The sequence below is a fragment of the Salmo salar genome, chromosome 04 (genome assembly GCF_965601325.2).
Source record: "Salmo salar chromosome 04, fSalSal1, whole genome shotgun sequence".
Taxonomy (NCBI): domain Eukaryota; kingdom Metazoa; phylum Chordata; class Actinopteri; order Salmoniformes; family Salmonidae; genus Salmo; species Salmo salar.
In genome coordinates, this window is record NC_138294.1 from 72,982,686 (window position 1) to 72,995,995 (window position 13,310).

Sequence of the window (13,310 nt, forward strand, 5' to 3'; positions counted from 1 at the left end):
AAGTTTCTATATATGCGTATGACTCAACTATATACACGTCAGCTACTACAGCGACTGAAATGACTGCAACACTTAACAAAGAGTTGCAGTTAGTTTCAGAGTTGGTAGCAAGGAATAAGTTAGTCCTAAATATATATAAAACTAAAAGTATTGTATTTGGGACAAATCATTGACTAAAACCTAAACCTCAACTAAATCCTGTAATAAATAATGTGGAAATTGAGCAAGTTGAGATGACTAAACTACTTGGAGCAACCGTGGATTTTAAACTGTCATGGTCAAAACATATTGATACAACAGTAGCTACGATGGGGAGAAGTATGTCCATAATAAAGTGCTGCTCTACCTTCTCAACAGCACTATCAACAAGGCAGGTCCTACAGGCCCTAGTTTGGTCACACCTGGACTACTGTTCAGTCGTGTGGTCAGGTGCTACAAAAAAGGACTTAGGAAAGTTTCAATTGGCTCAGAACAGGGCAGCACGACTGGCCCTTGGATGTACACAGAGAGCTAATATTAATAATATGCATGTCAATCTCTCCTGGCTCATCGCTACTTATTTTTATGAGAGGTATTGACATGTTGAATGCACCGAGCTGTCTGTTTGATCTGCTGGCGCCCAGCTCGGACATCCATGCATACCCCAAGAGGTCTTCACAGTCCCCAAGTCCAGAACAGACTATGGGAGGCGCACAGTACTACATAGAGCCATGACTACATGGAACTCTGTTCACATCAAGTAACTGATGCAAGCAGTAAAATTAGATTTAAAAAACCCATAAAAATACACCTTATGAAACAGCAGGGACTATGAAGCAACACAAACATAGGCACAGACACATGCATACACACACGATAACATGCGCACTATACACACACATACATACACATGGATTTAGTACTGTAGATATGTGCTAGTGATGGAGTAGGGGCCTGAAGGCACAGTGTGTTGTGAAATCTGTGAATGTATTCTGATGCGCCTTACTTTTGCTGGACCCCAGGAAGAGTAGCTGCGTCGGCATGCATTTAGATTTTGTACACCACTTGCCTGCAAATTCAAACACATGCCAGAGATGCCACTCCATACAGGCCAGCCTCAATGATGGGCATGGGATACATCTTATGTCAGAATTCACAACTCGTAGCTGGTTAGGAGAATTAGGTTAATGTTAGGAAAATAGTTAAGGTTAGCTAAAATGCAAAACAATTCAACTTGACAAGATATATGCCATCTAGCGACAGCCCAGCTCCACCGCATGCAGGAGTCTACATTTCTAGACAAACAAACACAAAACGAGAAGAAGAAAAAAGTTATTGTATTGAACATATAAACGCGCAATTTTCATATATGTTGATGGGGTGGAGATGATGAATATGAAGTAGAACATTTTTGACATTTCCCTTTCAACGACGACTCACCATCAAGATTGTAGATGTGTGTAACGTTAGCTAAACAGCAACACTATTGTTTTATCCCAAACACGTCATAAGCTTCTGCTCGTGTCCAAATCCATCGAGGGAACGTCAACCTTCAATTGACATTTCGGGGTGACGGTAACAATTGAAGTTTTATGTTCACAGCTAGAACCTTTAATGTGAAAGTAACGCTATGTCACTAATTAATTGAAAGATTCGCGGTTGCTATGCATTAGGAAGCCAAACAAGGCTTGTTACAACTTGTCGTTGCAGAACTCTTGTGCATATAACGAAAGTGATAAGGACATGTAAATGGTTTAGCTTGCAAATTCACTAACCTCTTGGATAAGGTCAGGTGAATCGTTTGGCTTGCAAATTCACTATAGAGAACATTTCGACCTATCTTGCTTCACTAACTTAACTGAGTTACTAGTTAGATTTTTTTGCTATGGTTTCCTGTAATGTCCAAGGACGATGAATAACGGTTCCGACCTAGCTCACTTTCGTTATATGGCCATTCATCATGCTTTGATCATACATAGGGCTGTAGTCAGAGAAATCCTGCCCTAACTTGGCGGATGTGTTAAGTATTTTTGGCGTTGCCTTTCAGTCTACAACAGGTCTCATACAATGGTGGACCATAACGTTGTGAACAAGCGGTTGCCGAGAATGGCGGCCTCTCTGCTGAAGCGGTTTCCCTCAGAGGGCGAACCCGCGATGGGGATGCACCACCGGATCAGCAGCAGTGGTGGGGCCATGGGGCGAGATTTCGACTGTGATGTCGGTGACCCTCTGGGCCTCGACAAAACCCTATGTATTGATGGTGGTGGTTCCAGGACCCCAAACCTGCTGGGGCCGTTGCTGACAGAAGACTGCATGCCCGTCCAGAGGTCATCTTCCCCCAGGCTCCCTCTGCAGAGCCACAGGCTGATGCCAGCTGACCTGGACGATTTTAGCGATGACTGTGACGGGTACTCTCTCCCAGGCACACCGCCCCGGTCTGAGGGGGACATCAGCTTCCTCAAACAAGGGGTCCTGGACCAGTTGGACAACCTGGAGAGCAGCCCCAAGAGAGGCAAGAGGGTTGGAGGTGGGTGAGGGGCCAGGTGTCCCTTGTAAAATAGGTCTTCTGACCTCAATGGTACTTCCTGGATAAATACAATTGAGAGGGAACAGGCTACTTCCCAGTAAAGGCACACATAGTTAAAGAGATACTTCAGGATTTTGGCAATGAGGCCCTTTATCTAATTCCCCATAGTCAGATGAAATTGTGGATACCATTTTTATGTATCTGTGTCCAATATGAAGGATGTTTGAGGTAGTTTCGCTAACACTGGAAGTCTATGGGTATCTGTATGCTATCAGATACCCATAGACCTCCAGCGATTGCGCTAACGCTAGTTAGCATTGGCTCTAGAAATCTCTAACTTCCTTCATACTGGACACAGAGACATAAAAATGGTATCCACGAGTTCATCTGACCCTAGGTAAGTAGCTAGATAAAGGGCCTCATTGCCAAAATCCAGAAGTATTCCTTTAAGTACACTTTAGAAAGATCTTAATGAACATCTCCTCTAGCTGTGTTTCCAGTGGGTTACACAGACTGGCATAAACACCGAATGGCAGCAGTGTGCAGCGAGAGGTTTGAGCGCCTCCTGAGGGAGTGTCCAGAGTTCCATAGCTGCAAAAGCCACCTGGCTGCCTTTGTCCTAGAGAGAGGTGAGTTCTCCCGTACTGCTGACTATAGGTCTCATTCCAGACCCAAAATAACAATTCACCCCAAAATATGACCCACTGCATTTTTCACATTGGGTGAACGTCTGTTCAGCCTAATCTTACATCGACAGTGTGTGTCTATGGGGTGTATTGTTGGTGTATCCTCAGAGCTGATTGACACCGGGGGCCAGTCCTGTGAGCGCTATGAGGTGGTGGCATTGGGCACAGGCCAGTCGAGCTACAGCGGCTGGCTTTGCTTCAGTGGCACCGTGGTGCATGACTGTCATGCCATCGTCATCGCCAGACGGGCTCTCCAAAGGTAGACTACATCCTGGTCGTGTTCATTAGGCAACAAATGGAATAAACAAACTGAAACAGGGAGGGATTCCCTGGACTTGTCCAATTCGAAACGCTAATTTTTCTTTTCCGTTGTGCCCTAATAGGATCCCTCTGATAATCCATTGTCTTCTCTTTTTGAGTTCAGCATTGCCATTATTACTGGATATCAGGAAATAATGTTAATATTCCTTTTTTTATGTACAGGTATTTGTTCAAGCAGCTGCTGCTGTTCTTCAGCCACGACCCCAAGCACAAGGAACGCTCCATCTACCAGAGCACCTCCGACAGCCACCTCCTCCAGCTCAAGCCCCAGATTTACCTGCACCTCTACACCAACCAGACCCCGAAAGGCGCCGCTCAGTGCATCCTCATGTAAGTGTGTTGTTCATGTCAAAGTGCGTGTGTATAGATTTTTGGGTACTGTATGTGGGTCTTTCTATAAACTAGGGTACCAGTGACAATTTCCTACACAGTACAACTTATTACAGCTGCTGACAAGTCATTGATAATAATCTGCCAACTTTTTTTCATGTCATTACATTAAGATATAAAGGGGATCATAGCTATATTTAATAAAATTCACGAGTTTAACCCATTATCATGGTTGGTGTCTTGAAGGATTTGTTCAAAATTGTGACATAACAACTTTTCTGTACTTGCATTTATGGCAGTGTAAGGTGTCCTTATATCATATATTAAGCATTAATCAGCTAAATTAGACATTGAACTTGAACCTTGTAAGTATCCTGGATCTAGCTGTCAAACAGTTTTTGTTGTATGGAGATCTCAGAAATGCAGTGTAACTACCTAACACAGGGGTAGGCAACCCTGGCCCTGATGCAAGACCAGCTGTGTTGAATTTAGGCAATCACTGAACTGATCAATTAGCTCAGTTGGTCAGGTGTGGTGCCTAGTTAGAACAAAATCCTGCGGCTGTCCAGGAACAGGGTTTTCTTCCCACTGACCTAACATTTTGTGTCTTCTTATGTTACGGGGTGAAAACAGTTTATGGGCACACAAATACAAAATTATAAATGCGATTACAAAATCGAATGCTTTTAACCAAAAGAGTCACCGTACCTTGATACTTAAATTGATACTGGTTCTTAAATAATTATGCATAATACTTGTTGGATGTGCAGGCATTTGATTCCAGCTGATTCCAGGTTGATATTTTCACACACCATGTGCTCCAGGAAGGAATTTTCTTAATGACAGTCAAGTGACGAACAGCTGTTGTTGCGTCTCATGCGCTGAGGTGCTGGAAAAAAGGTATTCATGAGGAATGTCCAGAATATTTTGGTGTATCGTTCGTTACTCCGGTGAAGACAGTTGTGATTGGATCCACGTTGATCTATATCCCTAGCGAATTGTTGATCATCTGTAGTCTGTTTGATTTACAGCAGGGTCTCATTACATTTAACAGGAAAGCATTAAGGTAACAAATTCATATTTTCGTATGTGCAATTGGACAGTCTGCAGTGCTTAATTTTGTAGGATAGGCTATCGCGCAACACCCAATGCTATTCCTATACATTATTCATGATATAATGACAACAAATGACATGGCCTAGTGGGCTTATTCACAATATGATCTAGTAATGAAATAACATGACAAATACATGTCTTCCATGTTAGACCTGCAATTTTAAACAATACAAGGGCCTTAAAGTAGCCTACTTGAATTTGGAGCTCAGAAAATCAAGTACTGGAATAGGCTGACCTTGAAAATCAGACATTTCCTCAATTTGGTGCTTGAAAAGTCCTTGTAGTTATTGTAGCCAATTTATAAGTTCTCCTGCTCCCTTCATTTTTTATCCGATTTTGTGAGAGATGTGGCCCCTTCACAGATTTTTGAGAGATGTGGCCCCTTCACTTCAATTGAAGGGCGGTACGGTTATTTTGAGGACGACAACTTCTAATGTTGGCGTCAACTTGGCTTTCCAATACAAATCCTTCTATTAAAAAATGAACCTGGGTTTTGGTCACTTTCCCGTTATAAAAACAACGATGGTGAGATTAATGCTACCGCTATCCTTGGCTTTATTACTTGTGCTTGCGTTGGCCACATAGGCTAGAGAAAAATCTATTTAGTCAGGCAATGTCCACATTATTCTCATATTTTAGAATGTAATAATAAATTGAATATCAATGTCTTGGTAAAAAAAGTGGTAATGGCCTACTTTTTTTACACTTTGGGGGGGGGGGGGGGGTCTATATTAGGCCCTATATGTACAATTATATAAATGAAACAATTGTATAATATTGAGATCCTTGAAAATTACAATTAAGTTCTTGAAAAAGTCTCTGGAAGTCCTTGCTTCAGAAAGTATTCATACCTATTGACTTATTCCCCATGTTGTTACAGCCTGAACTCAAAATGTATTAAATAGGGTTTTTTCTCATCCATCTACACACAATACTCCATAATGACAAAGTGAAAACATGTTTTTAGACATTTTTGCAAATGTATTGAAGTGAAATACAGAAATATATAATTTACATAAGTATTTCCACCCCTGATTCAATACATGTTACAATCATCTTTGGCAGCGATTACAGCTGTGAGTCTTTCTGGGTAAGTCTCTTAGAGCTTTGTACACCTGGATTGTACAATATTCACATATTATTCTTTCAAAAATTATTCAAGCTCTGTCAAGTTGGTTGTTGATCATTGCTAGACAGCCATTTTCAAGACTTGCCATTGATTTTTCAATCCGATTTAAATCAAAACTGTAACTAGGCCACTCAAAAACATTCAATGTTGGTAAGCAACTTCAGTGTATATTTGGCCTGGTGTCAATGTCTGCTTTTTATTTTTACCCATCTACCAATAGGTGACCTTTGCGCGGGATTGGGAAGCCTCTGGTTGAATCTGTGTTTGAAATTCACTGCTTGACGGAGGAACCGTACAGATAATTGTATGTGTGGGGTACAGAGATGAGGTAGTCATTCAAAAATCATGTTAAACACTATTATTGCACACAGAGTGAGTCCATGCAACTTATTATGTGACTTGTTAAGCACATTTCTACTCCTGCATTTATTTAGGCTTGCCATAACAAAGGGGTTGAATACTTATTGACTCAAGACATTTCAGCTTTTCATTTTTAATTAATTTGTAAACATTTCTAAAAACATATTTCCGCTATGACATTAGGGATATTGTTTGTAGGCCAGTGACACACAATCTACATTTAATCCATTTTAAATTCAAGCGGTAACACAACAAAATGTGGAAAAAGTCAAGGGGTGTGAATACTTTCTGAAGGCTCTGTATAGTCCTAGGCCTATATTGTTGTATAGGTGGAGTCATGGGTCAATTTGCATATATTCACTTTTATTTCTCTAAGTATACATGTGGAACTGCATGAAAATAATTTTGTTTCAAACCATTTAGAATTTTTTTATCCAAATGTCACACGTCGGCCCCATTATTTATAGGAAGACCTAAGATGATCATTACTTGGAGTATTATTATTTGACAATATCAGTTCTCTCTTGATACTCTAATGTATTGATTCCCCCCACCCCATCTCTATTAACTATGTCCTGTACATACTCTTATCTGTCTCCCCACAGGAAGTCTCTGAGCAGCAGCTACTCCTCTCTGAAGCTGCAGTGCCACGCCAAGGGCTCCCTGATTCCTGTGGCCTTCCTCCACCCCAGTGTGTGGGGCGCCCGCGTCTGCTGCATGTCCGACAGCGACAAGCTGTGCCGCTGGACTGTCACTGGGATTCAGGGCGCGCTGCTTAGCCACTTCATCCAGCCACTGTATATCACCAGTGTGGTGCTGGGTAAACATTTTGGAACTGAATAAAGTCAATGGCTTTAAAATTGGAAAAAGAAAGACCCAAAGAAATGAAAAACTTAGATGTACTGGTCTCTATTATTCAGGTGACTCCAGCCAGTACTCTGAGAAGGTGTCGGAAACCATCAACAAGCGTCTGGGCGAGGGGGGCTGGGAGGAGCTGCTGGCCCCGCCATTCAGCAGGAAGAGGATTTTCTTCCTCAGCAGTGAGGGGGTGGGGCCTCCACTCAGCACTGCCCACTGCACAGACCTCAGCATCAACTGGTGCCTCGGGGACGCCAGCATCGAGGTCCTAGACAGCACCAACGGCTTCACTGTGGACGGGTAAGTCAGAGCAGGTCCTGGGGCCTGGGATGTTGGTTATATCAGGGCAAAGGACACAGAACTGGGGCCTGTTCAGTAGGGTGTAATCTTACAGAACGTTCAGAATATAAATGTCTCGTGTAGATATATGATTGAAGTACCAACTCAATTCATTACATTTCTATCTGCAATCTTTCATATCACTAAAAACACCTATTGAATACATCCCCTTGGCTTGTATATTTACATTCTACTACTTACTAGATATAGATTAGTACTTTAGACATCTGCATTGTGGTGAGAGTTTTCTTTGGTGCCTCAGGGATGGTAATGTTTTTAGACTTCTCTCTGTTCCTCAGTTCCCCGTTTGTGAGTGGCTCTGGCTTCTCCAGCAGGCTATGCAAGAGGGCCCTCTACAGCAACTTCCGCAAAATTGCAACTCTAGGAGGATACCGCTGCCTACAGGATCTCCCCACGTACCACAGTGCCAAAGTGTGTTTGTGTGTTAATTGCTAATCATTGAAAATGTAACCTGAATTGTGTAAGCTACTCTGTCAGTTTGAATGAACAGATTTATAATTGCCAGGGATGTGTCATCATGTAATGCTGGATTATTTGATTGACGATTTGACTTTTTCTTTTGAAAGTATGAATGTGAGCCATTGATATGTAGTCTGTGGTGAATGATTTGTGTAACCTTGTTGCAGGTGGAGGCTCACTCCTACCAGAATGCCAAGACCGTGGTCAACCAGCAGTTCCTGTCCAACAACGCAGGTCCATGGAACTCTAAACACCTGGTGGACAGCTTCAGTCCCTGAGGCCCTCAGAGTGGAGGGTGGCACGGGGGTCCATTACTAAGGGTTTCTTTTGAAGGACAGAAGCGGTTGGTGTCTGTTACTTTCTGCATTAAAGGTATTCCCCCTGAGTTTTCCTATGTTCAAATAAGCAGTATTGCACGCTATGTGTCAAGTTTGACAGGTATGTCTCCCTGTTCTGTTTTCATCAAGTATTCAATAATGTGCAAAATAAAGAGAACTCTGAAGTTAATCAGATTTAAATCTTGAATTGAAGGTGAGCATGAAAGACTAAAGTCCTGTCCAGGGTGTGTACTTGTGCATTAAGCTGCTTCATGCTACAGAATCAGGAAAATCGCAACTGCCCTATGAGCCGTTCTGGCTCGGACAAGGCTTACTTACAGGTCCCATGAATTTAAGACCTTTTTAATGCCTCAGAGTGCAATTGAATACCAATTTTGGGTCTCCGCGCACCAGACACCTGTTAATATTCCTCTCCAAGAATGAGCCCGTGTTGGCAAAAAGTAGGATTCCTAGGGCTATAGCCTAGATGGCTCATATTATCAGGCAGGTGTGCTATTTTAGCAATGAGCATAATCCTGTAGCCTAACGGATGTAGTAGCATAGTGCCTAGGCTATAGATGGCTGAAGCATGGGGTTGCCCATCTTCATTTGTTTAGGCTACCCCAATGGGCTGATCATTAGCTAGATCAAACTCAAGTGTTCAGAATTTTGGCTTCGATACCAATACCAGCTTAGTGTAATGATACTCCATACCGTATCAGTACCACTGTCGGAAAAATGCCTTAGTAAAATATACAGCAGTGTTCCTGTATAAAACATGTTGTCAACTCTATTTGGAGAGCTAGGCCACTGGGTATGCAGCCTTTTGATCCAGCACTACTCAAACACATCGGAGTCAGTTTAACAAGGTCCTGTTGAGTTGTAGAATCTGGTGTGTTGGCGTATGGCTGGAACAAAAGTCTGCACACCCAGTAGCTCTCCTGGAGGTATTATGCTGTAACATTAGCGTACAACAAAAAAGTCTAATAAAATAATTCCCTCATTCAATGAATCAGGTATAAAATGGCTATACTTCAAAGCAAGGTAGCTAAACAGGAGAGCTTGACTGACTTTATCCAGTCTAAATAAGACATTAAATACACAAAACAAAAATATAAACACTATGTAAAGTGTTGGTTTCATGAGCTGAAATAAAATGTCCCAGAAATGTTCCATATGCACAAAAAGCTTATTTGTCAAATTCTGTGCACAAATTTGTTTACATCCCTGTTGGTGAGCATTTCTCATTTGCCTAGATAATCCATCCACCTAACAGGTGTGGCATATCAATAAGCTGATTAAATAGCACGATCATTACACTGGTGCACATTGTGCTGGGTAAAATAAAAGGCCACTTTAAAATATTGTCACACAACGCCACAGATGTCTCAAGTTTTGAGAGAGGGTGCAATTGCCATGCTGAATGCAGGAATGTCCACCAGAACTGTTGCCAGAGAATTGAATGTTCATTTCTCTACCATAAGCTGCGTTTTAGAGAATTTGGCAGTACGTCCAACCTGCCTCACAACCGCAGATCACGTGTAACCACGCCAGCCCAGGACCTCCACATCTGGCTTCTTCACCTGCGGGATCGTCTGATGGGCGAGTGCTGAGGGGTATTTCTGTCTGTAATAAAGCCATTTTGTGGGGAAAAGCTCATTCTGATTGGCTGGGCCTGGCTCCCCAGTGGATGGGCCTATGCCTTCCAAGGCCCACCCATGACTGCACCCCTGCCCTGTCATGTGAAATCCATACATTATTAGGGCCTATGAACTGTAACTCAGTAAAATCTTTGAAATTGTTGTATGGTGCGCTTTTATATTTTTTTCAGGAAAAGTTAGCCATTTCATCTAACATTCTGGGAATGCATGATGGATACTTTGATGTGCAACATGCCAAAATAGGATCCAGAATAATACTATATATTTTGGGCTCTTTAGAGATTAATTTACCTGCATGTAATTTGTGCATATTGGCCTAGGCTATGCCTATATGCTATGTAATTTGCCACCTGAGGAAGTGGGAACTCAAAACACATTAGCTAGATTGCTAACTCTAAATATGATTTTGTTACTAGATAGCCATGGAATTAATCCAACAATAAATGTTATGTCCCACAAAAACTTTCCATTGGCAGGTTTATATAGGCTACTTGACGTATTCACTGCAAAATTACTTTTTTTAACATCAGTAACAGTTGTTTTAAACTGTCTTTCCTGCAATTACTGTACATTTTGAAATGTTGCTCAACTATCAGTATGATTGCATTCATCAGAGTGCATCTCTCCCTTCACTTTGTGCAAAGAGGGGAGTGAGAGCCAGCAGCAAAACAGGGACAGGGCAGATACTTTCATTGCAGGAAGCAGGTTAATGCACATTACTATTGACCAAATAATGGTTTTAGAACCAACAATTCTGCAGGAAAATTGTGTAGCCTAATCACAAAGGAAGCAAAATTACTTCGGTGAGAGGGTGGCAAAGTCACTGTCGGTAATTTTCGGTTTATCGACCCAGCTCTAGTTAGTGTTGTCATCGATCAAAATGTATAGGCAGGGTTGGGTAGGTTTCTTTCTAAATGTAATCTGTTAGTTACCTGTCCGAAATTGTAATCGATAATGTAACTTTTGGATTACCCAAACTCATTAACGTAATCGGATTATATTCCATTACTTTTAGATTACTTTCCTCTTAAGAGGCATTAGAAGAAGACAAAACAGTATGCTATCAATTGAATGACATCAATTGCAGGATAAATCAATGTTAAAGTTTGCATAGCTGGCCATACACTACCGTTCAAAAGTTTGGGGTCACTTAGAAATGTCCTTGTTTTTTAAATGAAAGCACATTTTTGGTCCATTTAAAATAACATCAAATTGATACGAAATACAGTGTAGACATTGTTAATGTTGTAAATGACTATTGTAGCTGGAAACAGCTGATTTTTTTATTTTTAATGGAATATCTACATAGGTGTACAGAGGCCCATTAACAGCAACCATCACTCCTGTGTTCCAATGGCACGTTGTGTTAGCTAATCCAAGTTAATCATTTTAAAAAGTTAATTGATCATTAGAAAACCCTTTTGCAATTATGTTAGCACAGTTGAAAACTGTTGTCCTGATTAAAGAAGCAATAAAACTGGCCTTCTTTAGACTAGTTGAGTATCTGGAGCATCAGCATTTGTGGGTTTGATTACAGGCTCAAAATGTCCAGAAACGAAGTGACCCCAAACTTTTGAACAGTAGTGGGTTGGTTTTTATTTATTGAACCTTTATTTAGCTAGGCAAGTCAGTTAAGAACAAATTCTTATTTACAATGACGGCCTACCAAAAGACCTGCGGGGATGGGGGCTGGGATACATGTTTTTATTTTTATAAAACTCATCACAACAAGAGAGACCTAAGACAACAACACAGCATGGCAGCAACAAAACATGGCAGCAGCACAACATAGTAACAGCACAAAACATGGTACAAACATTATTGGGCACAGACAACAGCAAAAAGGTAGAGACAATAATGCATCATGCAAAGCAGCCACAACTGTCAGTAAGAGTGTCAATGATTGAGTCTTTGAATGAAGAGATTGAGATAACTGTCCAGTTTGAGTGTTTGTTGCAGCTCGTTCCAGTCGCTAGCTGCAGAACTGAAAAGACGAGCCACCCAGGGATGTGTGTGCTTTGGGGACCTTTAACAGAATGGGACTTGCAGAACGGGTGTTGTATGAGGAGGATGAGGGCTGCAGTTGATATCTCAGATAGGGGGGAGTGGGTCTTGCGACGGTTATACAGAGATGGCCAGTTTACAGAGGAGTATAGCGTGCAGTGATGTGTCCTATAAGGAGTATTGGTGGCAAATCTGATGGCCAGATGGTAGAGAACATCTAGCCGCTTGAGAGCATACCTGCCGATCTATAAATTATGTCTCCGTAATCTAGCATGGGTAGGATGGTCATCTGAATCAGCTTTGATATGTGCTGAGAGAAGGACAGTGTACCGTCTAGCCATACTCCCATGTACTTGTATGAGGTGACTACCTCAAGCGCTAAACCCTCAGAGGTAGTAATCACACCTGTGGGGAGAGTGAGTAATGTTTAGTCTGATGCTATTTTGAAAGTCAAGAAGCAGAAAAATAAAGTACATTACAATGATATATTTGACTTTATGGGGACTGAATGCTGAGTTAAGGCTGCCAGGCTTCTTCTAACCCATCGCTTTCTACTACATATAATAATACCATTCAATTATATCTTTACATTATAAACCAAAGTCTATCAGAATTCCAGACATTCCAATAAATGTTATAGCCCTTGGTCTTCAAGAATAGAACTTGGAAATATGGAAGTAGAGATTAGCCAAATTGTTTTACCTGAGCATGACCCCAAAACTAAGGACTTATTAGCCAGCCCTACACTGTTGTTTATGATTTTGTTGTCATGGAAAACTGACTGGGCTCATTGATTCGAGGTGAAAAATAAATGATGCACTCATGGAATGGCATGCTTTGAGCACTACTGAAAAGTCCTATTTACATGTGAAAAATGAATGCCTATGCTGCATTTGCTATAGGCCTATTGTTTACCTTTTTTGTTGGTGACACTTTATCTTGATAATATGCAGCTGTTTAAAGGGCACATTTACAGATTAAACAATAAAACGGTTGCTCTGGCTCTGTTTTGGTAGAAAGCTGAGTGATGTAACCACTCTCAGATTAATAGACAGAGCTATGGATGCAAGGACTGACCATCCATGATATTAACATTATTGTTTTAACCATGTTATGAGGCTATACAGTGTTTGTTTACATTTACAATGTTTATAAACATTGAAGAAAAACAAGCTTATATTTTGGGTTCTCATGGTGTATGAC

The 13,310-nt window shown here is 41.3% G+C and overlaps 1 protein-coding gene across 2 annotated transcripts; it reads left to right on the forward strand.

Moving 5' to 3' along the window:
* The first annotated feature begins 1,233 nt into the window (after positions 1-1,233).
* On the forward strand, positions 1,234-8,632 carry adad2 (adenosine deaminase domain containing 2). 2 transcript variants are annotated; one of them, XM_014197696.3, is made up of 9 exons: positions 1,234-1,554; positions 2,027-2,506; positions 2,995-3,135; positions 3,301-3,451; positions 3,676-3,843; positions 7,054-7,268; positions 7,369-7,606; positions 7,945-8,077; positions 8,293-8,632. In XM_014197696.3, the coding sequence occupies exons 2-9, from the start codon at positions 2,047-2,049 to the stop codon at positions 8,401-8,403; spliced, it is 1,617 nt and encodes a 538-aa protein (XP_014053171.1). In that variant the 5' UTR covers positions 1,234-1,554; positions 2,027-2,046; the 3' UTR covers positions 8,404-8,632. The 2 variants fall into 2 exon arrangements, with proteins under 2 accessions (XP_014053171.1, XP_045573221.1); XM_045717265.2 differs by having other exon boundaries at positions 3,007-3,135.
* The last annotated feature ends 4,678 nt before the right edge of the window (positions 8,633-13,310 follow it).